The 25,459-nt window shown below is 40.1% G+C and overlaps 1 protein-coding gene across 1 annotated transcript; it reads left to right on the forward strand.

The window, feature by feature from the left end:
* Positions 1 to 1,305: 1,305 nt before the first annotated feature.
* LOC306858774 (protein bicaudal D homolog 1-like) lies at positions 1,306 to 24,820 on the forward strand (the record flags this gene model as incomplete). The annotated part of the gene is made up of 7 exons (XM_079399490.1): positions 1,306 to 1,530; positions 12,922 to 13,134; positions 13,266 to 13,418; positions 14,425 to 14,898; positions 16,085 to 17,206; positions 21,609 to 21,760; positions 24,103 to 24,820. The coding sequence occupies 7 exons, from the start codon at positions 1,306 to 1,308 to the stop codon at positions 24,818 to 24,820; spliced, it is 3,057 nt and encodes a 1,018-aa protein (XP_079255616.1).
* Between the last annotated feature and the right edge of the window lie 639 nt (positions 24,821 to 25,459).

Consider the following 25,459-nt stretch of genomic DNA (forward strand, 5'->3'; position numbering starts at 1 on the left):
TTGTAATCTGTAACCTGTTACATTTCCAAAGTAAACTTCCCAACACTGATTATAACTGTAAACTCTTTAATCTTAACTTTAAAATGCATAAATGAGATACAATATTCATAAACAATATGGCAAAGGATGAACTCATGAATATTAATGACGTAATGGGACGTTCCCCACTACCCCTACCCGATTGGCTGAAAGGCATACATTAATATGTGGGCGGGCTCTGCAACATTTCCATATGTGTACTTCTGGAATAACTATTTTCAGAATATCAACTGGAAATTGATTTGGACTTACAATAACAAATTATGTGTCACTAATAAAGTTAGTACATGCAGTTTACTTAAAATTTGTACATGTAATTTATCCAACTAACCAAGGGATACAAAGCTGATCTCTCTGAATTTTGTGTTTTTTTGTGGAATGGATGTTGAGACTGTTTTGCATCTCTCTTTCTTTCTTTTTTTTTTTTTTGTTCACTTTAAAGTTGACTTAAGGATTTATTTTGAAACACTTCAAGGACTTTCAAGTCAGAAAGCAACCAGAACTAAGGATACACTTAAACTCCTTCTCACTATTGTGATTATTGATGTATACCTCCTTGTTTCTCCTTTTACTTTCATAAAATGCGATTGTTATGTTTGTAATATTTAATTATGGCTTGAATGGTAAATGTTCAGCATATAAAAATATATATACATATATATATATATATATATATATATATATATATATATATAGGCTACACTCGATTCATATATACTCGATTCATATATATATATATATATATATATATATATATATATATATATATATACTCAATTCATATATATACTCGATTCATATATATATATATATATATATATATATACTCAATTCATATATATACTCAATTCATATATATATACTCGATTCATATATATATATATATATATACTCGATTCATATATATATACTCGATTCATATGCATGAGCTCAGGGCTGCAGCAAGATGCGCTGACGTCACAGCAGGAGGAGAGCCGAAGTGAGTCGGGCCACCTCTCTCCATCCTAGCGATGATGGCGTCCCAACACCCATGAGCAAGCAGAAAAAGAAGAGGAAGAAAGAAAGGAAGAAAGAAAGAAAGCGAGGCCCCTTTCAGGATCGCGATGGTTAATTTTTGCTTCGGGCTTCAATTCGTTCGTCTTTTGTTGTTGATATGTCTGGATCATCATTGATTTTGTATTGGAGGTTGGGCTAAGGCGCAGGTGCCTCCATCCATCCGTTCATCTATCCGTACATCCAGCGCAGTGGAGGGGCCGGGCCGGCCCGATGGCTGCTGGGGGAGGTGGAGGAGGATGCGGGGAGTCGGTGGATCATTACCGGGCGGAGGTGGAGCGGCTGACCCGCGAGCTCGCGGAGGCGAACCGGGAGAAGGTCCGGGCGGCGGAGTGCGGGCTGGCGGTGCTGGAGGAGAACCAGAGCCTCAAACAGCAGTATGCGGAGCTCGAGGCCGAGCAGGAGACCCTCAGACAGGAGCTGGAGCAGCTGCACGAGGTACAGCTCACTCTCCTCTTGTAATCACCGAAGATGCTTTTCAAACAAAAGGTCTGTTATGCTTTTATGTTATAGAACAGAACAGAATTAAATGAAAAGCAACAAAGTAAAATAGAGTGTTGCCAAAAATCTGGTCATGTCATGCTATGGAATAGAATATTGGCGAGAAATAATGTTATGTTATAGTATGTTATGGAAAAGAATAGAAAACAATAGAACAGATTATTGCCAAAAATCAGTTCATGTCATGTCATGGAGTAGAACATTGCCAAGAAATGTTATGCTATGTTATGTTATGTGAAATAATAGAAAACAATAGAATAGGCTTTTGCCAAAAATCTGCTTATGTTATTATCAAAAAGAGCATAGACTATTGGAAAAATCTGATAATGTCATGTTATGTTTGGAATAGAATATTGACAATATATTATGTTATGTTGTGATATGCTACTGAAAAGAATAATATATATTTTTTTTTAAAGTATAGAATATTGTAAAAAATCTTATGTTATTATTGAATAGAGTAGAATCAAATAGACTTTTGCAAAGGCTGTTCATGTCATATTTTGGATAGAATATTGACAATATATATGTTATATTATTTTGTGTTATGCTATTAAAAGAATATAAATCAATAGAATAGAATATTGTCAGAAATCCGGTAATGTTATTATCGAAAAGAGTAGAATAAATTAGACTATATTGCAAATTATTAAATAAATGCATAATTTTTTTTTATAAATAAATAAATCTGTTCATGTTATGTTATGTTTTGGAAAAGAATATTGACAACATATGTTGTATTATGTTTTTGAAAAGGAAAGAATAGAAAGTTAGAGTGGAATAGAACAATAGAATAGAATATTGTCAAAAATGTTGTCATTGAAAAGAGTAGAAAACAATAGAATTTTGCCAAAAATCTCAAAGATAGTTTGACATGCAATGTGTGTAGAACAGAAAACATAAAGAACTTTTAGAATAGAACAGAACAGATTATAGTAGGGGGAAAAAAATGCTAGTCACAAAATTAGATTTTTGTCCACTATTTTTATCTACATGAATCTTAAAAAAGCAAAGCAAGTGTAATTCATGTGCTGTAACTCATACACACTAGAGACTGTGCTATACTGAAACTGAAGTTGTGGTAAATTAGAGACTATAACAGCAGAAATAAAGCAGTGCCGGTGAGTTTGTTTGTACAACAGGAAATATCATGCACAAAAGGCGATCCTCCGTGTTCAATGGAGTCTGTGCTCTGACCTGAATAATGTTGTTTTGTGCCTGTCTAGTGTGCTCAGAGATTGTGTGTTTGCGCTAACCTGTTTGTTTGCGACATTATTTAGTTCTAATTATCTTGTTTTAAATTCTCAGCATCTCAAAAGGTCTGAGTAAGCAATAATAGTTCCCTTCCAGGAACTCGAGCTGCATCGACGACGCTACGGGAACGCCTTCAGCTAGAGTGTAATCTGTCCAATGGATGGGCGAGACGTCACCGACCGGGAAGCATAAAAGCGCGTGCGGTGGAGCCGGCGTTTGCTTTTTGTCATTCAGAAACCGCTACTCTGTCTGTGTGTCTGTCGATTTGTGTTGTGAGTCTTATTTAGTGTTGTTTGTCCTGGCACAATCACTTGAAATAGGCTCCAGCAATATGTGCAAGCACTGGGGCGATAGCAGATCGCATTACGGGCTGTGTGTTCCTCCCTACACACGTTATATCACTGCTTGGGATACACGCAGACTGTGTGTGGTCTGCTTGAAAGCAGAGCACACAGATTCAGCTCTCGAGGGAGCTGACTGCCCGTTTTGTGAGCTTTTTTCATTGCTTATGCCTGCTCTCTGAAGGCTCTCTTTGAAAAAGAAAAAGAGAGGAGTGAGTTTTCACTAGCGTTGAATGAAGAGATCTTCTTCCCTTCCCTAGACCTGTCTTCCTCCGAGGAGGTGGACGCGTCAATGAAACAGTGTTTGCACAAGCATATTATGAATGAGAACGGCGCGCAGTCAGCTCTAAAAAAAAAAAAGAAGAAAAAGAAAAGGTGTGCGGTTCTTCCCCCTTTGAGTGAGAGCTCGCTGTTGCTGCACGCGTTGCCGAGGCGACGCGTGCATTATGTATTCTCATTCATATCAGAGCGATGCCCCGGGTGGAACAGACACTCGTGAGCTATCTGTCCCCTTGCGTGGCGTTGTCGCTGAAGGCTCGCGGCTGCAGGTCAGGCTGGTGTGTGTCTGCACATCATGGCAGTGTTACAGGCGCACCAAGCTGACGTACCTGCTTAGAGAGCTGGACGAGGGATGGGGCTCAATTTGACTGGAATATAAGCTGATCTCTGAGCTCCCTAGAAACGCTGTCGGTGGTCGACCCTATCTGACATGAAGGAGAAGATAGGGTCTTCCTCATGCACGCCCGGCTTGCGCCTTCTGGCCTGTTCGGCGACGCCATCATTTTCGTCGTCGACAGGTACCAAGAGGCCTGTATACAGGCGGCGGCATTTCAGCGGTTTCTCCCTCGCTTATCTCTAGCTCAGGGGGCTGCTGGGCGGGAGCAGCCCTCGCCGCGTGCCATCCCCTCTTCAGAGAGGCACAAAACAGAGCGTGGCTACTCGTACCCCACCGAGGTGGGGCCGTGGTGGCAAACGCTCTGGGTCGGGGACCTCTAAGGCTAAGCTGGCTCTGCGGACTGTTTTTAAGTCTAAGGGGTCCTCGGCCAAGAAGTCCTACGGGCGTAAGGCTCCGGGCTTATGAGGGCAGACCCCTCTGGGGCAGAGCGGGTGTCCGTCTCCCCCCAGTGCCCTCGGGAGACCAGTCTGCCAACCCTGCCGGGTTTCCAGGGCGCAGCTGGCTCCAGCAAGCAATGTTCTCAGTCTCTTCCGCCCTGAAGTGTAGCGAAGCTGAGAAGCTTGCCTCCCCTGCGGGGGTCTCTAGAGCTCCTGGTGCCAGCAGCTCTGAGTACACCAGAGGCCAGTCTCGAGAGACTGGTTCCCTTAGTAGACCATTTAGGCAGCGTGGAAACTACTGCCAATGTGTCTCTTTGGGTCCTGCCTTGCAGGGTCTGGTTCTATCAGCCTGATCTTCCTAGGAATGACGCGGGTCTGAGGACCGTCGTTCATCAGGGGGATTCGGCTGAGGTAGTCCTGATGCTATGGCCAGGACTTATGAGGACAGACCCCTCTGGGGCAGAGCGGGTTACACCTCATTATACAGTGTCCATCTCCCCCCCCCCAGTGCCCTCGGGAGACCAGTCTGCTAACCATGCCAGAGTTCCAGGGCGCAGCTGGCTCCAGCGAGCGATGTTCTCAGTTTCTTCCGCCCCGAAGTGTAGCGGAGATGAGAAGCTCGCCACCCCTGCGGGGGTCTCTAGAGCTCCTGGTGCCAGCAGCTCTGAGTACATCAGAGGCCAGTCTCGAGAGACTGGTTCCCTTAGTAGACCATTTAGGCAGCGTGGAAACTACTGCCAAATGGATCTCATTGGGTCCTGCGTACTGTAGAGAAAGGCCTTTGTATTCAGTTCGGCGCTCCGCCACCGCCTTTCACCGGGGTGATTCCCACGTGCGTGGGCCCCCAGCAGGCTCTGATCATGGAACAGGAAGTAGACACTCTCTTGAGGAAGGAGGCCATCGAGGTGGTCCCTCCTCACGGAAGAGAGCCCGGGTTCTACAGCCGGTACTTCATTGTTCCAAAGAAGGATGGTAGATCTGCGTCAGTTGAACCGCTCAGTCATGTGACTGAAGTTCAGGGTGCTTACACTCTTCAGTCGTGTCTCAGGCCAAGTCCGATGACTGGTTTGTCACGATAGATCTAAGGACGCATATTTTCACATCTCCATCCTTCCCTCTCATGGGGGGTTCCTGAGGTTTGCTTTTGGGGACAAAGCTTACCAATATCGGGTTCTTCTTATTGGCCTTGCACTCTCACCCCGCACTTTTACATCAACGATTGGTTGATTCTAGCTCGATCAGAGCAGGTGGCGATTCGGCATGGAGATGTCGTTCTCGCGCACATGAAGGGTTTGAGACTGAACGCCAAGAAAGTGTGCTTTTTCCAGTATAGAGAACCACTTGTATAGGCGTGGTGTGGGATTCGACCACGTTGCAGGCACGTATGTCTCCTGCTCGGATCGAGTCGATCCTCACCTCAGTCAAGAGAGTGAAAGAGGGCCAGTCACTCACTGTCAAGCAGTTTCAGAAATGCTGGGGCATGGGGCCCCTACAGTGGTGGCTCAAGACCAAGGGGTTCTCCCCGAGGGGAAACCCACTTCGCATGATCAAGGTCACGCGGCGATGCCTACGTGCCTTAGACATGTGGAGCCAAGCTTGGTTCTTGTCTCAGGGCCCGGTGCTGGGAGCTCCCTGTCGCCGCGTAATGCCAGCGACAGACGCATCCCTCACCGGTTGGGTAGCGGTCATGGGTGGCCACTGTGCCCGCGGTCTGTGGAGCGGTCTCCACCTAATGTGGCATATCAATTGTTTGGAAATGTTGGCCGTGTTTCGTGCACTCAAGCACTTTCTCCCAGACCTAAGAGATCACCATGTGTTGGTGTGAACCGACAGCACAGCGGTGGTCTCTTATATCAACCACCAGGGAGGTCTGCGTTCGCGCCCCTTATACAAGCTGGCGCATCAGATCCTTGTGTGGTCCCAGGGCAAATTTCGCTCGCTGAGAGCCATCTATATCCCTGGGTATCTCAATGTGGGAGCAGACATCCTGTCGAGGCAGGGGCCGAGGCCCGGGGAATGGATGCTTCACCCGTGGTGGTGAAGCAGATATGGAGGTTTTTGGCTTTGCGACTCAAGAGTCAGCGCTATGCCCCTCTAGTCCCTCCAGCTCCTCTGGACTGGACGCTATGGTACAGACTTGGCTGAGCCTTCGTCTGTACGCTTTTCCCCGATCGCTCTGCTCCCGGGAGTTCTGGATGGCAACATGGATCTGGCGAACGGGTTGGAGACGGGTTCGCCCTATCTCCTCCTGCATTCCCCAGATCTAGCGCTCTTCCCCTTTTGAGTGAGTGCTCGCTGTTGCTGCCGAGGCGACGTGTGCATTACGTGTGGAAGCTGTGGCCTCTGAGGGGGCGCAGCTCATAGCTTCCGGTCTCTCAACCGAGGTTGCTGAGACCATCTTCCAATCCAGAGCTCCCTCTATGAGGAAACTGTATGCCCTGAAGTGAAAAATTTTCACTTCTTGGTGCGGAGACCGCCACCTTGACCCAGTTAACTGCCCGTTTGGTACAGTGCTGGAGGTCCTGCAGGCCTGTTTCTCCGCAGGGGTAACTCACTCCACCCTAAAGGTTTATGTGGCGGCTTTATCGGCCTACCACGCCCTTCTCTGTGGCCTTACAGTGGGTCAACACCCCCTGGTTACATGTTTCCTCCACGGTGCGCTGAGGCTGAGGCTTCCTGTACGACATGTCCCTCCGGGGACCTGGCTGTGGTTTTAGAAGCTCTCTGTAACCTCCATTCGAGCCTTTGAAGAGATTTTTGATCGCATTCTCACGTTGAGACTTCCTTCCTTTTGGCGATATCTTCTCTTAAGAGAGTGGGGATTTGCAGGCCCTTCATGGCCCCTTCTTATCTCGTCTTTGCCCCTGGTTTGGCCAAAGCATTTATCTGGAGCGGGTTATTTCCTAGATCCCCTCTTCTATACCACGGCCTGTCGTGCTGCAGGCCTTCAGTCCTCCTCCCTTTGGGGAGCCCGACCAGAAGCTTAATTGTATGTGCCAAGGAGTATGGCGACCTCCAAGGCCTTTCTGGCAGAGGTTTCGATGCAGGATATCTGCAATGCTGCGGGTTGGTCCACGCCCCTCACCTTTGTTCGGTTCTATGACCTTGATCTTAGGGCCACTCCAGGCTCTTCTGTTCTTTCGCCCTCGCAGTGCTCCTGAGGGATACACACAGGGCAGGGACTTGGAAGTCTGGTGGCGTGGGCATCTCGTTCCCGTAGCGTCGTCGACGCAGCTCGAGTTCCTGGAAGGGAACGTCTCAGGTTACGTATGTAACCCCGGTTCCCTGAAGGGAACAAGACGCTGCGTCTCGAGGCCATACTTCCTGCACCCCTGCGAGCTGTTGCTTCATTCCTAGAAGCAAACGCCGGCTCCACCGCACGTGCTTTTATGCTTCCCGGTCGGTGACGTCACCCGCCTATGACATCTCGCCCATCCATTGGACAGATTACACTCTAGTTCAGTAGCGTCATCGACGCAGCGTCTCATTCCCTTCAGGGAACCGGGGTTACATACGTAACCTGAGATGTTTTGCAGCATGTTAACATTACAGAGTTGCAGAGTAAATGATGTTCTTGACTGATGCATTTCGTCTATATTCCCACAGCCTGAGTTTATTCATAGCTTCATTAGTAGAGACAGTGTACTCTTGCTGACTGCAGTGGACTGCGCTGAAGGTTAGCACAGGGTGACGGCTGCCAGAAAACACGCTCACGGATAATAAGATTGAAAGAGTCACATAGAAACGTGTCTGCTTCAGGAGTCCTTCATATGCACTTGAGTACAAAGATTGTCACTGAAACCACCTAAAAATCCAAAGTGAAACGAAACAAAACTCCAGAGTGGACTGATTTACAGTAATAAGTCTGGCTTGGTTTATAACTATATTTTAAAGTATCATATTATAATCTTAGCTTTTCTTGTGATGGAGGTGATTAAGGTTATAATAAGTATATTTGATAAAAAATGAGAATGGCAGGCTTTGCTAATGCACACAGCACATCTTTAATTGGCTGCTTCTGTTCTTCATTAAATCTCAATGAACTGTATTGATCGTTGACTAACAGATCAGAGCTCTGCTCTGGAAATTGGTCACAAATAAGAGGACTGGGATTAAAGCCATCAATATTGTATGTCATAATCACAAATATACACAACTATTGGGTAAAATATTTCATTTTTATTCAGGTCAAACTGCATTTTATTGGTTATTTTTGGCATTGAATGAATTATAAGTATGTTTTGAAATTTATAGTCAGTATTTCTATCTTTATCCATTGTATTAGATGGATTGTTTTTGTTGCAAGTGTATAGGAAGGTAGTGTAAGTCAGTCTGTGATCCATTGAAATAAAATGTAAGCAGCTCACATTTGATTTTTTTTATTGTCATTAATGAATATGGTTCATATAATTTCTTGTAATATGCATTGTATTGGTAATTATCTGTATTTCCCGGTGTATACAATAGTAATGATAATCTGAGACATATCCGATGATCTCTGATATATTATTCATAAATGTCTATTTCTGACATTCCAGACTCCCCATTGGCTGCTACTATAACCTGAAACTGGAAAAGAGCAATAATATGCTTAAATATGACAATTACAAAAATATATAAAATAGGAAATATATATATTATTATATTGGCAAAAAAATATATTATTTATTTTATTTTTATGTTGTTTTTTTTTAAATTAATTAATTAATTTTTTATTGTTGTTACCAAAAGCATGTTTCCCAGAGTTCTTTGTGTTTCCTTGGCAAAACCACATCCCCGTGAGCTCAGATGCCTCCAGGAGCCTCATGTGTCCTTCCCAAGAATTCTCATTACAAACGGCCATTCATACTGCTGTTAGTGCACAATTGAGTATTTCCCTTCATTCAAAAGCTGCTTTATAGTTGTTTACTTGCATTCCACCTAGCACATGCGTCATTCAGAGCGAATCTCCCAATCACGTTTCCCACAGTCTTTTATAATGAACAAGAAGAGCTGACAGTTTATTGGCTGATGCCGGTTTACTTCCATTTGCAATATTGGCAGAATATAGCAGGGTCTGTTGTGGCTTGTAAGCTGCCAATCAAACACAACGTCAACAGTTGTTCCTTTAATATCACAAATACAAGCAAAACACACTCAGATGTCATCTTACGTCTCTGATATACAGCCAATCCTTAGTATGGCTTGTGAGAACGTTTTTTTTTTACTCTGACTGAGAGTCTTCTGAAGGCTTTGAGGATTGAATCTGTCTCAGAACGATAACGCCTAGGGATATTTTAGGCTGTGCCTTATTCTAGTGGGAAAAATAGGAGAGCTTTTCAACAAATCTAGATCTGAGAAATATTGGGTTCTTGTGATCCTCTTGTGCATTTCTATGTTTTCGGAGGATTATATAATTAGTTTGATTGCTGTAGCGGCTTATTATTAGGGCCATTTACACATTAACTGTAAAATGTTTACTTATTCGCTGTTGATGAGATGTTTAGACTCATAGGTCTGCATTTCCTAATTGCTGATTGGTGGTAATATGCTTTAAGAGCATGCTGAAGTGATTTCCAGATGAGAAAATCACTCCTGTCTGACTGGGTTGGTGTTTCTGGCGGTGCATCATGTGTGGCTGGTAATGTACGTCAGATGAAAAAATCAGAAGTGCATTAGTTGTAGCAGCTCAGAGCTAAAAGCACAAGTCAGCGGAGATGCTTTAATGCAGCTCAAGTGTGAATGTGTGCAGATTTCAGAATATGTATCCAAAATAACCTGGGCAAACCATGATGACATGTGGGTTTGAAGTGATGAAACAATAGATATAGTGTTGAGAATGAAAACAAAAAAAGCACTTTGTGACCTTTCAAACAAAGGCTTGTGCTTTATCTTTTTGAAATAATTCAGTGAAGGATTTCTTAAGAGTTCATGCCGAGTTCCTGATGTGCTCGGGCCGAAGCTTGGTGACATTGAGTTATGAATTATGGATGGGACAGATCCAGGCACTTAGGGGGAGACATGCGAACGTCAGGTTGTATAACACACACAGAGAAACATTCACTGCATAATTCATGTGATGAGTGATTTCTTCATTAAAACACCCAGGTCAGATTTAAGCATAAAATCATAAGGGGGGAAAAATGCTTAATTAATTTGCATAAAGAAAATGAAGCCTATTTTAGGTCCATTATGTATTTATTTATTGCAGGATTTAAATTTGACATTATTTTCATGAGAGTCCTGTGATAAAGGCTGATAAGGTGTTCTGGATCGTTGCTAGGGTGTTAAATGTGGTTGCTAGGTGGTTACATTCTGGCCCAAGTAAAAAAGCTCTCTACCTCGTCAAATATGATTTTCTGGTAACACTTTACAAAAAGGTTTTCTTTGTTAACATTATTTAACTACATTAGTTAACCTGAGCTAACAATAAAGAATATTTTCCTAATCCTAATGTAAATGTCCAAATTTAATAATACATTTTAAAAATAGTTTCAGTTACAGTGTTATTTTGAACTAATAATAAATAATATTTTCCTAATCCTAAATTTAAAAATGTACTAATATATTTTCAGTTAAGTATCATTGATATACTATTATAGTTTTTTTGAATATTAAGAATTTTATTTTATTTTTACATTTTCTAATAATGTGAATTATGTTTATAATTTTCATTGTAAACTTTTAGCAATTTTCTAGTGTTTTTGTCATTTTTATTGTTTTTTTTACATTATAGTTTTACTAAGCTTAATTTTTATTTAGCTGTAGTTATTTTAATACTTCAACTTAAAATAATGTTTCATTGATTTTATTTTATTTTAATGCATTACATTTGTTTATGTATTGTATTGTATTGTATTGTATTTTATGTTATTTATTTATATATATATTTTGAAGTAATGACATTTGTTTTTGGTTTTATTTTTCAATTGAACTAATGATAATATCCCCAATCTGTTGACATTAATTAATGCATTGTTAACTACCATGATCAAACAATTAACAATTCTATTTTTTATTTAATTAAAAAATATATATTTTATTATTATTATTAAACAAAGAGTAATAAAATAAATATATAATGACACAATAAATAAAATATATTGCTGATTGTTAGTTCAAGGTATCTGTTATCTTTATTATTGCATTATGTTAAGCTAGATTTGACCTAGTTCCTTAAATAAGTAGCTTAAGTTTACAACCTTCGCCTTATCTTGGAATCATCGTCACACTATATTGTCCAATAATAAGAGATTTGCATGGGTTTCATAGACCCTCTCAAGAGAACATTTGAACCCAAAGTTGAATAGAATTAGATGTTTGTTAAAATGATTTGAGTAATAGTAATAGTGAGTCTTGATTTAACAAACCCTATAAATACTTCAAGAGTTCAACCACAAGTCTGATCTCATCCAAGTGTAAAAACACAGCACAGCAGGGCTGACTGACCATGAGGGAGAGTTTGATTAAATTTCCAGCTAATGGAAAACCCCACTGTTTGAAAGGCTCCATCGCTCTCCATTCATGCAGGGAGAACATGCTTCCTCTGAGCGCATAATAAGACTCATTCGGCTCTCCCTCCATTACAGTGATGCTCTCTCACACAGGAAAACAGACATACTACAGTCATTCTGTCTCCGATCATGCTATTGAATGCTGTTATCAGTTCTGTCCCGTGATGCACTGCTCCATAAGTCTGTTATTTCTCCTGTCATTCCTCATACAGTACCTGGAGCATTGAGCTCCTCTACACCTCCTAATTGATTTTTCACACTATGAGCTTCTGCTTCTCTTGGCTGAGCGCTGCATTGATTTTCTCAGTGTCTTATGCGAGATCACAGTTTTCATCTATTCCCCTCATGTCTTCCAGATTATGGACAATATTGCCTGAACTTCACCTTGCATTGTGAGGTCACCGAATCGGTGTCTCCTGTAGTTTACACCCTCGCTGTTTTAGGATCTTTGTATTAAATGACTGTTTTTCAGATATTAAATCCATGGTTATTATCATTAAATAAAACTACAAAAATTTTGTTGATTGGAATAAAAGCAGAAATAAAATAAAATATACAAAAACAAAACTTTAAAATTAGAAATGTTGCTTATTTCAGCTATAACTGAAGCAATAAAATTATTAACTGGGAATAACTATAACTGAACTACTTTGGATTGTGATAGTACACAATACTATTTCATAAAACTACAATGGTCTTGCTTACCACGAGGAATTATAAGCATACTCGGATGTGTACTTCAAAAATCCACCTTAAATAGTATTTTTGGGCACTTTTGAATTACTGTAAGCACAAACCTAAATCACAGATTGCTTTGTGAGATACGGTTTGTGTTCACTTGAAAAGTGTTGGCATCTAGCTAAATTCATTGCCTTAAAATGAATGAATATTTAACTTCTAGATTAAAAACTATAAGCATTATATTCCTCCCCATTATCATACAACTGAAAAACTCTTCAAATGCAAGGATTTCTGAGAAATGTTAGCCCAAAATAACATGCACAGATGCATACTTTTTAAATGCATGCTATATTAAATACACTGTTATTTGGGATGGACTAATCCTAATACTGCACACTATTTACTGTGTTTCAGGTACAAATTGTGAAGCATCCAAAAGTGTTTCTTGCATGCATTTCATACATGAATGTATTCCTTAATTAAGCATTTTTTTCCCTCTTCCTCAGGCCTTCAGCCAGGCCTACACCACCCAAAAGAAGGTGGCTGAAGACGGGGAGACCAACGAGGAGGCGCTGCTGCAGGAGTCGGCCACTAAAGAAGCGTACTACATGGGCCGCCTACTTGAGCAGCAGGCCGAGCTGAAGAGCAGCAGATCACAGGCGTCCTGCACGCAGGAAGAGAACGAGAGACTCTGCACCATCCTACAGGAGCTGAGAGAGGTCAAAACCTCTCTTCTAAGAAACAGCATAAATCCATTATTGGTTTGACATCGCAAATGTATCCCTGTATTCACGGTTTTGACAGGTCTGGTGTTTAAATCTTTCTTTGTTTCTCCCTCTGTGTCTCTCAGAGTAATGAGATGTTGGAGTTGCAGAGAAGCCGGATGAGAGAGGAGATCAGGGAGTATAAGTTTAGAGAGGCCCGATTACTGCAAGACTACACCGAACTGGAGGAGGAGAACATCTCGCTGCAGAAACTGGTGTCCATGCTCAAGCAGAACCAGGTAAACACACTCAGTTACCTCCTTTACACCGACACAGTTCTGGTGAGTGATCTAGAAGTTCTGCTGAGCGATTACACACATTTCCACTAAAAAAAAGGTTCTAGACCAGAAAAATGTCTTTGCACTGGTCTTTCTGGAAAAAAAAAACAACTTGATAATGTTGTCGCCAAATACATTTTTCAAAACAACAACAGAAAACTAGCTGAAACAAAACTAGATCGCTTCCATAATATGCAACATGCATTCAGAAGACAGACAAAGTGTTACTATTTTTGACTTAATTTTCCCCATCCATCTGTAATTCTATTATAAGTATTAATATTAAAATTATAAACATTACATGTGAATTGATTACTTTATATTATATTCCTTTTTGTATAAATTTATTAACTTATAAATATAAGTATTAGTATTTTTTACTTTAGTAAAAGCATTTTTTATATTAGTATTAATATAGTGTTTTTTACTTATAAGTACTTACATATTTTTATATTATATTATACATATATTTAAATTGATATGTAAAGTTATTATATACATTTATGAAATTATTTATATATTTTTTGTTACATTATATTATACTTATTTTTTTATTCATATTTAAATAGCTTCTGATCAATTGATTACTATACATGTTATTTTTATATAAATTTATGAACTTATAATTGTAAGTCTTTATATATTTTAAATTATACTTATATTTAAGTTGATATTCAAATATATTGTGACCAATTAATTACTATAAAATTTAATTTATTTTTATACATATTTATAAACCTTATAAGTATTTAGATTTTTATTTGTTTTTATTTTATTTATATTTAAAAAAACTTCTGACCATTAAGTCACAGATGGCATACATATACTAAATTATATTTCTTTAAATGTTAAAAAAAAATTCTCAAAACTAGGCGTAAAACCTTTATATTTGTTTGTGGCAGGTTACATAGAAACAGTCTCGGATATTTACAGAATCAAAACAAATGGCTATTCTCTGCCCTATCAGGTGGAGTATGAGGGCTTGAAGCATGAAATCAAAGTTCTGGAGGAGGAAACAGCCCTGCTTAACAGCCAATTAGAAGATGCACTGCGCCTGAAGGACATCTCTGAGACCCAACTGGAGGAGGCTTTGGATTCTTTGAAAAACGAGCGAGAACATAAGAACGCTTTGCGCAAGGAATTAGTACATCATCTAACCGTGTGCGACGGGGGTTTCAGCTCAGGCTGTGCCCATCTGATTGCCCTGAGCTCAGCGCCACCTAGTGGTAGTGCCACCCCGACAGCCGCCACATCGCCCAGCAGCGAGGATGGTGGCAAGTGCAACGGGCATCTGCTTCAAGGTGCGGCGGGATCAGTTTTAAGCCGACTGAATGGAGACTTCAGGCCGTTGAGTTTGAGGAAGACTGAAATTCTGACCCCTGACCTCTTTAGTGAGCTCAATGGCCCTGAAATCCTGAAACTAAGACAACAGCTTCAGCAGGTCAGTATGAAGGGGTGGGGCCTATGTTAGCCACACCCATATAATGAATATATAAACAGCATCAACCTATATAAACATTTCTATCAGCGCGCATTCAATTTTATACAGCAAAGCTTTATGTTGCCAGCCCAGAGTTATAATAAATTTACCTCTTTAATATTTCTTTCATATATCCTTTGGTTGTTTTTTTCCCTTAATTTACCTATTTTGAAGCTTTTTAAACTCATCTTTCATGCTCAAGATCCTAAATAGTGACAAACGACTGCTGCATTGGTTTAGGCGTTGTTCTGTTTACAATGTTGCAGTGTCGTGGGATGAAATATGAGACCACCATACACACTAATGCGCCATGCTACTGGCTTATTTATATCCTTCCTGTCAAAATAGGTCACTGTTCCTACAGTGCAAGTTCATTTGAGTCATATACATATGAATCTATGTATTATATCTGTGTGTTAACATTGATCATGCATTAATTGTGCAAAATGCACCTACCATGTCTAACCTACTTGTAAATTCATTTAGAAGAAACATATGAGACAGAGTTGATTAAATTAAGCATTAATTAAATCTCCATTACGTCTCCTGAGTAACAAGATGCTCCTTTACATGCATTAGATTAAGTCAGGACACTACAGGCAAAACCATTCGGCTATTTTGTCTTCTTTTTCAGACTAGTGCTAGAAAACATCCAAAATACACATTTAAGTGTTTGTTTTATTGCACTTTATCTATTTGGATCTGTAGATTTCTCAATTACAATATATATCTTTAAAAGCCATTGTCTGTGAGAAAAGAGAAGTCCTATGTAAAAACCATTGACTTTAATATGTCAACAAAATGGAACAAGAATTTTGAACCTGGCTTCATCCAATGGTCAGATTTCTATTCTGAAAGGTATGCAAATCAGTGCATACTTAATTGTATAATGCTTAATTTGCATATTTACACAACATTTTAGAAAACATGTAATACAAAACAGTTGTCTTAATGTACTGTGATTAATCAACTGAGGAAATTATGGGGATATCTATTAGTTAAATAAGACCTAGTTGGTTGACCTGCCTCACCAGCTAGATTTCACTGATAGTTTTCATGGCTATGATGGTTCATCATCTAGACCAGCATCAGGACTAACCAGTATACACCATATAAAGTCATTAGTTGACTTGTTTATTTGCCGCAGGTGGAACGTGACAAAGCGTCTTTGCTCAACAGCTTGCAGGAATCACAAGCTTTGCTCCGTCACACACAGGGGGCGCTGACGGAGCAGCACGAGAAGGCCAGTCGCTTGGGCGAGCGTTTCCGAAAACTCCGCCACCAGCGCAGCAGCAAGGAAACCAAGGGGGAAGAGGAGGACGAAGAAGAGGAGACGACATGCGTCCCTAGCGGCCAGGAAGGGCCAAGTCTGGAATTGCTGCAATGTAAATACAGGGTGGCTGTGACGGAGGTGGTTGGACTGAAGGCAGAGCTTAAGGAGGTGAAGGATAGATATAATGAGTGTGTGGAGGCAAGAGCACGGGTGGAGGAGCAGGGCAAGGCGCAGCTGCAAGCATTGAAGACACAAGTGGTGCAGCTGGAGCGCAGCTGCAGGGAAAGCCGGGAGAAGGCGGTGAATCTGGAACGCGAGCTGCGGGTAGCCAATAACACGACCTTGGAGACGCAGGGAATCCTGGGAACTGCCCAAGAAGAGCTGGCGACATTTAGCGAGGAGTTAGCGCAACTTTACCACCACGTCTGCCTGTGCAACAATGAGACACCCAACCGCGTTACGCTTGACTACTACCGGCAGGGCCGAATGCTAACACGCATTTCAACCCCTGGCCACAAGGGGCAGGACGATCAACGTGTGCTGTTGACCCCACGTCTCGCACGTCGTTTGGTGGCGATTAACGCCGCAACGTCTGCTGAGTCTCGTAGCCCGTCGGACTCACCATCCAAAGAACCTCTCACTGCTGAGCAGAGCCCAGTCCGTACGCCACTGGGTTCACCCGTCGTTAGTGCCTCTTCCTCATCTTCATCATCATCCCCAGCACCCGAGTCGGCCACGGGGTCTGACCTCCGCCGCGAAACCAACAACATCTACCACCTCAACGACATCATCCGCGACCAGATCAAGCACTTGCAGAAGGCAGTGGACCGCTCGCTCCAGCTGTTCCACCAGAGAGCGGCTGCTAGCGAACTCGCCCCACTGATGGACAAGGACAAGGAGGCCTGCATGGAGGAGATTCTCAAGCTCAAGTCCCTCCTGAGCACAAAGGGGGAGCAGATCGCAACCTTGCGCCTTGTGCTCAAAGCCAACAAGCAGGTAGACTAATCAGCTCTATTTATTACCCAGCAGCCTATTGATTGCCATGAGGCCTGAGAGTATTGAACCACGGGAGTCCTTACAATGACTAAGACTCTCTGACTTCCCATTAATGTTACTCTGTAGCTTCTGCATTTCTTGGTAGAACTGTTACTTTTCCACATTTTGTGCCTATAGTAGTCTTGAGTACCAAGATTATTAACCATTGGCATTAAAGTATTAGTTCACGTTCAAATTAAAATTTCCTGATAATTTACTCACCCCCGTGTCACCCAAGATGTTTATGTATTTCTTTCTTCAGTCGAAAAGAAATTAAGGTTTTTGATGAAAACATTCCAGGAATTTTCTCCATATAGTGAACTTCAATGGATCTCCAAACGGTTGAAGGCCAAAATTACAGTTTCAGTGCAGCTTCAAAGGGGTAGAAAGGATACCAGATGATGAATAAGGGTCTTATCTAGCGAAACGATTGGTCAGTTTAAAAAAAAAGAAAATGTATATGCTTTATAAACAAAAATGCTCGCCTTGCTCTGTTCTGCGATGCGTGCTTCACGTAATTACGTTGAAAAGGTCACGCTTGACGTAGGCAGAAGTAGGACTGAATGATTTTGGAAAATGATCTAATTGCAATTTTATTTTACCGATTTTTTTTATTTTGCGATTGCGATTTAATATGCGATTATTTTTTAAAGATTTTTATGTTCTGTATTATTCAACAAAGACAAGTAATAAATCATTGTATAGTATGCAGTGTTGGGCACGTTACTTTAAAAAAGTAATTAGTTATATTACTAGTTACTTCTCACAAACAGTAACTGAGTTACATCATTATAAAAGAAACTAATTACCAGGGAAAGTAACTATTGTTACTTTTTTTTTTTAAATGTTCAATTATGTCAAATAACTTGGATGCCCCCAATATTAAATATGTTAAATGAATGAAATGGTCACTAAATAGAATAAATTATTATTATAAAACATTGTACACTAATCTACAATATTTTAATGTTTCTGTGGCACAATGTGAGAGGCACCTATCAAATTCAATTGATTATTGTATTATCAACCCTCTATAGACACCTTGGCAATAGAATCTCCATTGGCTTGTAATTTATTTTAGTTTACTCACCAGACTAATATTAATTATCTGATATACTAATATATATAAAGCTTATGTTTTGAAAATGCCACAGTTTTTCTTTAAATATCTCACTTAGCATCAGTCAGTCAAACATTATATTATGATAATTTAGCATTAAATGATGATAGAAACTACAAATAATACCGATAAGATAAAACTACTATGAATTCTACTACTAGTAAGAATAATATATAACGCACTAAGGATTATTGAGCTGCTGGGTTCATGAATATTAATCAGGTTGTCTGCGTTCGCTCGAACTGATTCGCTGAAAACTCAGGAAAATACAACAAAGGATATCATTTACATGTAGCGCGTCGATTCTACATGGTACGACAAACCTCTCAAGCTGACCTTTTCAACGTAATTACGTATTAAGTGATGTCATGAGCAAGGCGAGCATTTGTGTTTATAAAGCATATACATTTTTATTAAATTTTTTTAAATGACCGATCATTTCGCTAGATATGACCCTTTTTCATCGTCTGGTATCGTCTATAGCCCTTTGAAGCTGCACTGAAACTGTAATTTTGACCTTCAACCGTTTGGAGATCCATTGAAGTTCACTATATGGAGAAAATTCCTGGAATGTTTTCATCAAAAACCTTAATTTCTTTTCGACTGAAGAAAGAAATACATAAACATCTCGGATGACACGGGGGTGAGTAAATTATCAGGAAATTTTAATTTGAAAGTGAACTAATCCTTTAAGTCTTGGTCCACTTTGCCACTTACTCTTACATCTCATTTCTTGGTAAAACTTACATTTTCACACGAGTTGCCATCTTTCCCCTACAATTGTCTTGCTTACCAAGATTTGTAACTATTGACATAAAGTCTAGTCCTCTCGGCAACTTTTTCAGACCACTCATTAACATTGCTCTGTAACTTCTGTTTCTTGGTAAAACTGTTATGTTTCCATGTAAGTCGCTATCTCTCACCTACAGTAGTCTTGCATACCAAGATTTCTAACTATCTACATAAAGTCTAGTCCAATTTGCAACTTATTCAAGCCAACTTATTCAGACCACTCATTAACATTGCTCTGTAACTTCTGTTTCTTGGTAAAACTGTTATGTTTCCATGTAAGTCGCTATCTCTCACCTACAGTAGTCTTGCATACCAAGATTTCTAACTATCTACATAAAGTCTAGTCCAATTTGCAACTTATTCAAGCCAACTTATTCAGACCACTCATTAATGTTGCTCTGTAGCTTCTATGTTTCTTGGTAAAACTGTTGCATTTCCATACAGGTCGCCATCTCTCACCTGCAATAGTCTTGAGTACCAATATTTTTAACTATCGTCATCATGTCTGGTCCACTTTGCAACTTATTCTGCCATCTCATTAACATTGCTCTATAGCTCTATATATTCTATGTTTTCTTTTTAAAACTGTTAAGTTTGCATATAGTTGCTATCTTTCGCCTACAGTAGTCTTGCGTACCAAGATTTTATACTATCGGCATAAAATTTAGTCCACTTTGCAGCTAATTCCAGTCAATTTATGGTCAAACATTGATTTATAGATTCGTAGATTGGTAAAAAGTTTATCACTATGCTTTGCTTACAGTAGTCTTGCGTATCAAGATTTTTCATTAACATTGCTCTGTAGATTTTACATTTCTTGGTAAAACTGTAACGTTTCCACATGGCTTGCTATCTTTCGCCTACAGTAGTCTTGAGTACCAAAATTATTAACCATTGGCATTAAGCTTGGTCCACTTTTAAATTTATTGTTACATCTCATTTCTTGGTAAAACTATTGTGTTTCCACTCAAATTGCTATCTTTCGCCTACAATAGTATTGTGTTTTAAGATTAGTCCACAGCATAAGGTTTAGTCCACTTTGCAGCTAATTCCAGCCAATTTATTCTGACATCTCATTAACATTGATTTGTAGCTTGGTAAAACGGTTACCTTTCCATATGAGTTGGTATATTTTGCATACAGTAGTCTTGCAAACCAAGATTTTAAACTATTGGCATTAAGTCTGGTCCACTTTACAACTTATTCTGATGTCTCATTAATGTTGCTCTGTGGCTTCTGCGTTACGTTTTCGCATGAGTTGCTATCTTTTGCCTACAGTAGTCTTGCATACAATGTTTTTCTTTTATACCTTCAGTATATAGTCTAATCTAACCATAATTTGTTTTTAAGGGTGTTTTTATTCCCCTTTTTGTCGGCTCAAAACATGCAGAGATGTAAAAAGGGGTATAAAACACCCTTAAAACAAATTAGGGTTAGTCATTTAACAATCTGATCAGATGGTCTATTCTTGACTGTGGACATTTCTTGGCTAGAATAAATAGGAAAGTGGATTAGACTATATACCGATAGTATATAGATAGTTTTTTTTATGCAAGACAACGGTAGGCGAAAGATAGCAACTCATGTGAACACCCCAAATGATCTCAGTCCACCCTAAAAGGACCCACAAATGAACCAGACTCAACCACCTCAATATTTGTGGTTTGATTCATTCATGCAATGTTCCCTTTTAAGTCCACTTACATTGTGAACACAAGTGCCTTAAAAGTCAAAGATCTGATGTCGCTAATCTGGCAAACATTGGCAAATCTAGCATTTAGTTCTTTTTAAAAGCTCCAGTACCTTGTAAACATGGCATTTCAGGCGGAGCAGTGCACCCCAACAGAGGCGTTTGATCTATAGCCAGTAAAATGAAATGCGGATGAAAAGGGGCCATTATATTCTTTCTCTTTGTAGGCTACCATGTGATATAAAGCATGTTGTATGACCCTTCCAGGCCAGAGATGATTAATGGACATTACGATTTATAGATCCCACACCAGAGAGAAAGTGTTGTGCTCTATGGGCTGCAAAGTAATTACTACATCCATTATCATGTGCAAACACACACAAGAGGAGTTCTTAGTTACTGCTAAGCATTCAGTTGAATGAACAGTTCACTGAATGAAATTAGATTATGAATTCAGTAAGGTATTCTGAAAGTAGGCCTTTAAACCAGAGCACTTTACTTGGTAAATATTTCCCATATATCAAAACGAACATGATATTGAGCAGGGCTGCTATTATAATCCACGTGTAACCATCTTAACCATGGTTTTTGATTTAGTTAAATCAAACTGCATTCTTTTCAGAAAACACCTTCAGTGGTCATAATGAATCAGTGCTTTCTTATGTGGTCTGTATTATATCAGCAGTGCTTAATTAACTTATTGTTGGCAGAACTAGTTTTTGTATTAGTATTTGACACAATGTTGGTTGTAATGCTCACAGACGGCTGAGGTGGCTCTGGCCAACCTGAAGAGTAAATACGAGAATGAGAAGACAATGGTGACGGAGACCATGATGAAACTGAGGAACGAGCTAAAAGCATTGAAAGAGGACGCGGCTACCTTCTCTTCCCTCAGAGCCATGTTCGCCACACGGTGAGAAATACGCAACGTAAAGCCCCGTTCACACCTAGAACGATAACTATAAAGATAACGGTAGCACTTCATTTTACAGTACGTGTACTACCCTGGTACATACATGGTAAATATATTGTACCTACAGGGAAATGAGCGGTAACACAAGGTACTTACCTGAAGTGCATGTACATGGTAACAAATAAGAAACACGGCTGTACTTAACAGTCGTACATGCATGGTAATTAATTTGTACATACAGACAAGTGTGGGTAAGAACGGTCACTTACAGGTAGTGCCTGTACATGGTAACTAATTAGATACTTTACTGTACTTACTAATGTATATACATGGTAAATATGTAGTACTTACGGACAAGTACCCACTTGTACAAACAGGCAGGTCCTTACAGTATCCATATATGGTAACTAATAAGACACATTACTGTACATACTAATGGTATGTACATGGTAAATATGTAGCACCTACGGAAAAATGTGCTATTATGTGGTAACAAACAAGACACATACTGTACTTGGTATACATGTGGTAAATATGTAGTACTTACAAACAAGTGTGTGTTAATGTTAAATGGCTCTCCACAACAGTGCTTACAAAGTTTGAAGAATGGGTAATTCCTGTGTAATGTTTATGTAAAATGGTGCACTTTATTTTACAGTCCTATTTTCATATACTTACTATGTACATCTACCATCAATTACTCAATAAGTACCTCGGTGCATCTTTATACCCCCAACTTGAGTACTGCATAACTTGTTCTGTACATCAACTAATAGGTACATACACCAGTACTTACATAATAAGTATATGGAAATAGGGCTGTAAAATAAACCACTCATTTGCCTGTAGGTACAATATATTTACCATGTATCTACCAGGGAAGTACACGTACTGTAAAATAAAGTGTTACCAAGATAACTATATAAGCGTCCACTACAGCGAACAATATCGTCTGTTTATATCGCCGCTTTAAATTCTCAAGCTCGTTATATTAGGATTGATTCTGATTGGGTGTCCAAGTTTTTATCGTTCATCAGCTGGAAAAAAAAATCGTTCTGAAAGTGATTCCAACAATATGGTTTCCCTGTGCCTTTATCGGTATAGCTGTGGTGTGGACTGCTATTCTTTAATATTGAGAGCAATTTTTAGAACTATATCTTTATCGTTATCGTTCTTGGTGTGAACGGATACTCAAATTTCATTTGTTTGCAGATCATTTCAGTGAACCATACAAATAAACCAATATTCCAGAATAAATCATTATTTATATAGAAGCACATTTTAGGAGAGAGTGTACAATTCAAAGTGATAAAAATAGCATTTTGTTGCACTACACAAGTACTCGTTGGGAAAAGTAGCTTGTTACTGGAAAAGCTATAGTATTTTCCAGCTGTCGGACTGCTAAGATTCTGTTTAAGTTAGTTACTTCTCCAACATTGCTTTACAACATCCACTGGTGCAGGATGCTGACAGCATCATATACGAGCTTAGAAACTGTAGCCGAAGCAATATCTAACAAGATGAGCATTTTTTCCATCTGTGATTTGGGTTATTTTTGCTGTTGAGGGCAAAATCAGATGACTAAATAATGAGCCAACCAGAGCTCTCACAGCACACCAGAGTGGATGTTTACTAATTAGGGATGTCTGATGCAGAAAAATGTAATTGCTATTTTTAGATTTTCTTGGGGGGCGGGGGGGGGGGGGGGGGTAGTAATTATTATTATTATTACTACTGCTATATATAAAAAAAGAAACAAATCAAGAAATATTCATATTGTAATATTTCACTGTAAAATAAAATAAAAATCTCAGTACAACTGTTTTTTTTAACGATACAACTGTTCAAATGTTACAACATCATCCAGCTTTTAAAGCTTTTGACTGAAAACCGCGTTTTTTTCATTATTTAATTTTTTTTTGGTTATTTATCAATATGACTAATTAATAATATATCAAAAAATTTTCACTACTACTAAATAAAAAATATTAAACCTAAGAAATATATAAATTATTAATATTGTTACTAAATGAAACAATTAAGAAATAATATTTCACTGTAAAAAAAAAACAATATTTAATAAAAAATATATATATTATTTATGTTGAACTATCAACCCTTTAAAGCTTTTCTTTTGTTGTCAACATGCAGGCAGTTTATAAGCGCTTCTAATTACAACTTTGGAAAGATGGTTGTCACATATTCCCAAATGCACATTATATGCAACATTTACTGTCAACTGAGACACTGAAAACACCAGATTATAATTATTTATTTAAATAATCAGTTTAGTTTCGAATAATTGTGCAGCCCAGGCCAAATTCTCCTTTCTCTCTGATCAGGTGTGATGAGTACGTGTGTCAGCTGGACGAGATGCAGAGACAACTCGCAGCGGCGGAGGACGAGAAAAAGACGCTGAACTCTCTCCTCCGCATGGCCATCCAACAAAAACTCGCCCTCACGCAGAAACTGGAAGACCTGGAGTTTGACCAAGAGCAAACGCACCGGACCCGCGTGGGAAAAACGTCCCGGCTGAGGACCAGCACACCTAAAGTAAGTGGAACGCCAGTACCGCCCCTTCCCGACACACCTTTGACAGTTACCGAGGTCCTTACGGCAGCAGCCGCCATCACCTCGCCCACCACACCCACCTTTACACCCACCCAGCCGTCCGCCCCCAACAGCCCACCCTCCTTGGAGGCCCCTTCGTCTCCCGCATCATCTTCCTCGTCCTCCTGGACGCCCCCAACCACGCAGAACCATTGGACGACGGGCGTCCGGGCGTACGTCGTCGAACCGCACACTTACACCAACCTGCCTACTCATACCTCCATCCTGGCCCGTCGCTATGTAAGTGAGTCATACTATTCCCCAGGCTCCGCCCCTTCCTCACCCTACCGCTCGCCCCTATTGGCCAGTCGCCGCTCCATGTGGAGCTCGTCCCAATCCCGCCCCCTTCCCAGCCACTTCCAGCGGTCTACGTCCCGCTACACACCCCCTTCGCCCAGCTACACCCCTTTGTATCCCAGATACTATGGCTCCCAGCATCCCCGCTACTGATGGGTGCTGCAGAGAGGACACACACTGGTTTCTGTGTTTGAATGTTTTGGGGAATATTTTCGTTTTTTTAACTCAGGGATTTAATGGAGCACAAGTGGCCCGGCCTTCTTCAAAAGAGACTGTTGATCAGTTCTCAGGACACTGTGTTCTCTGTCCCGATCTGAGCGCACGTGGACTGTTCAATTACACAAATGAGGGACTTTAAGATAGATTCAACAGGATGTAATGTTAGCAGAATCGGATTTGTTTGTGGGTTGTTGGTGTGTGTGAATGAAGGTGAATGGGTGATTGTCACATGATCTGAACACTGAGTCAATTAAGTGGTTGATTTGTAACAACAAAATTTTATATGAAATGCCAAGTGCAGTATCAGTCTCTGAGAATGTTGGCTATGTTTGGAATACAATACTAGGGCAGTATAATTCACATTGCATACTTTTTTCAAATAATATACTGACATTTCTGACAGTTTACTCAATTTACATTCAGGCCATCCAAGATGTTGATGAGTTTGTTTCTTCATCAGATTTGGAGAAATGTATCATTCCATCTCTTGCTCACCAATGGATCCTCTGCAGTGAATGGGTGCCGTCAGAATGAGAGTCCAAACAGCTGATAAAAACATCACAATAATCCACA

Source organism: Barbus barbus (genome assembly GCF_936440315.1).
Source record: "Barbus barbus genome assembly, chromosome: 39".
In the NCBI taxonomy this organism is placed as follows: domain Eukaryota; kingdom Metazoa; phylum Chordata; class Actinopteri; order Cypriniformes; family Cyprinidae; genus Barbus; species Barbus barbus.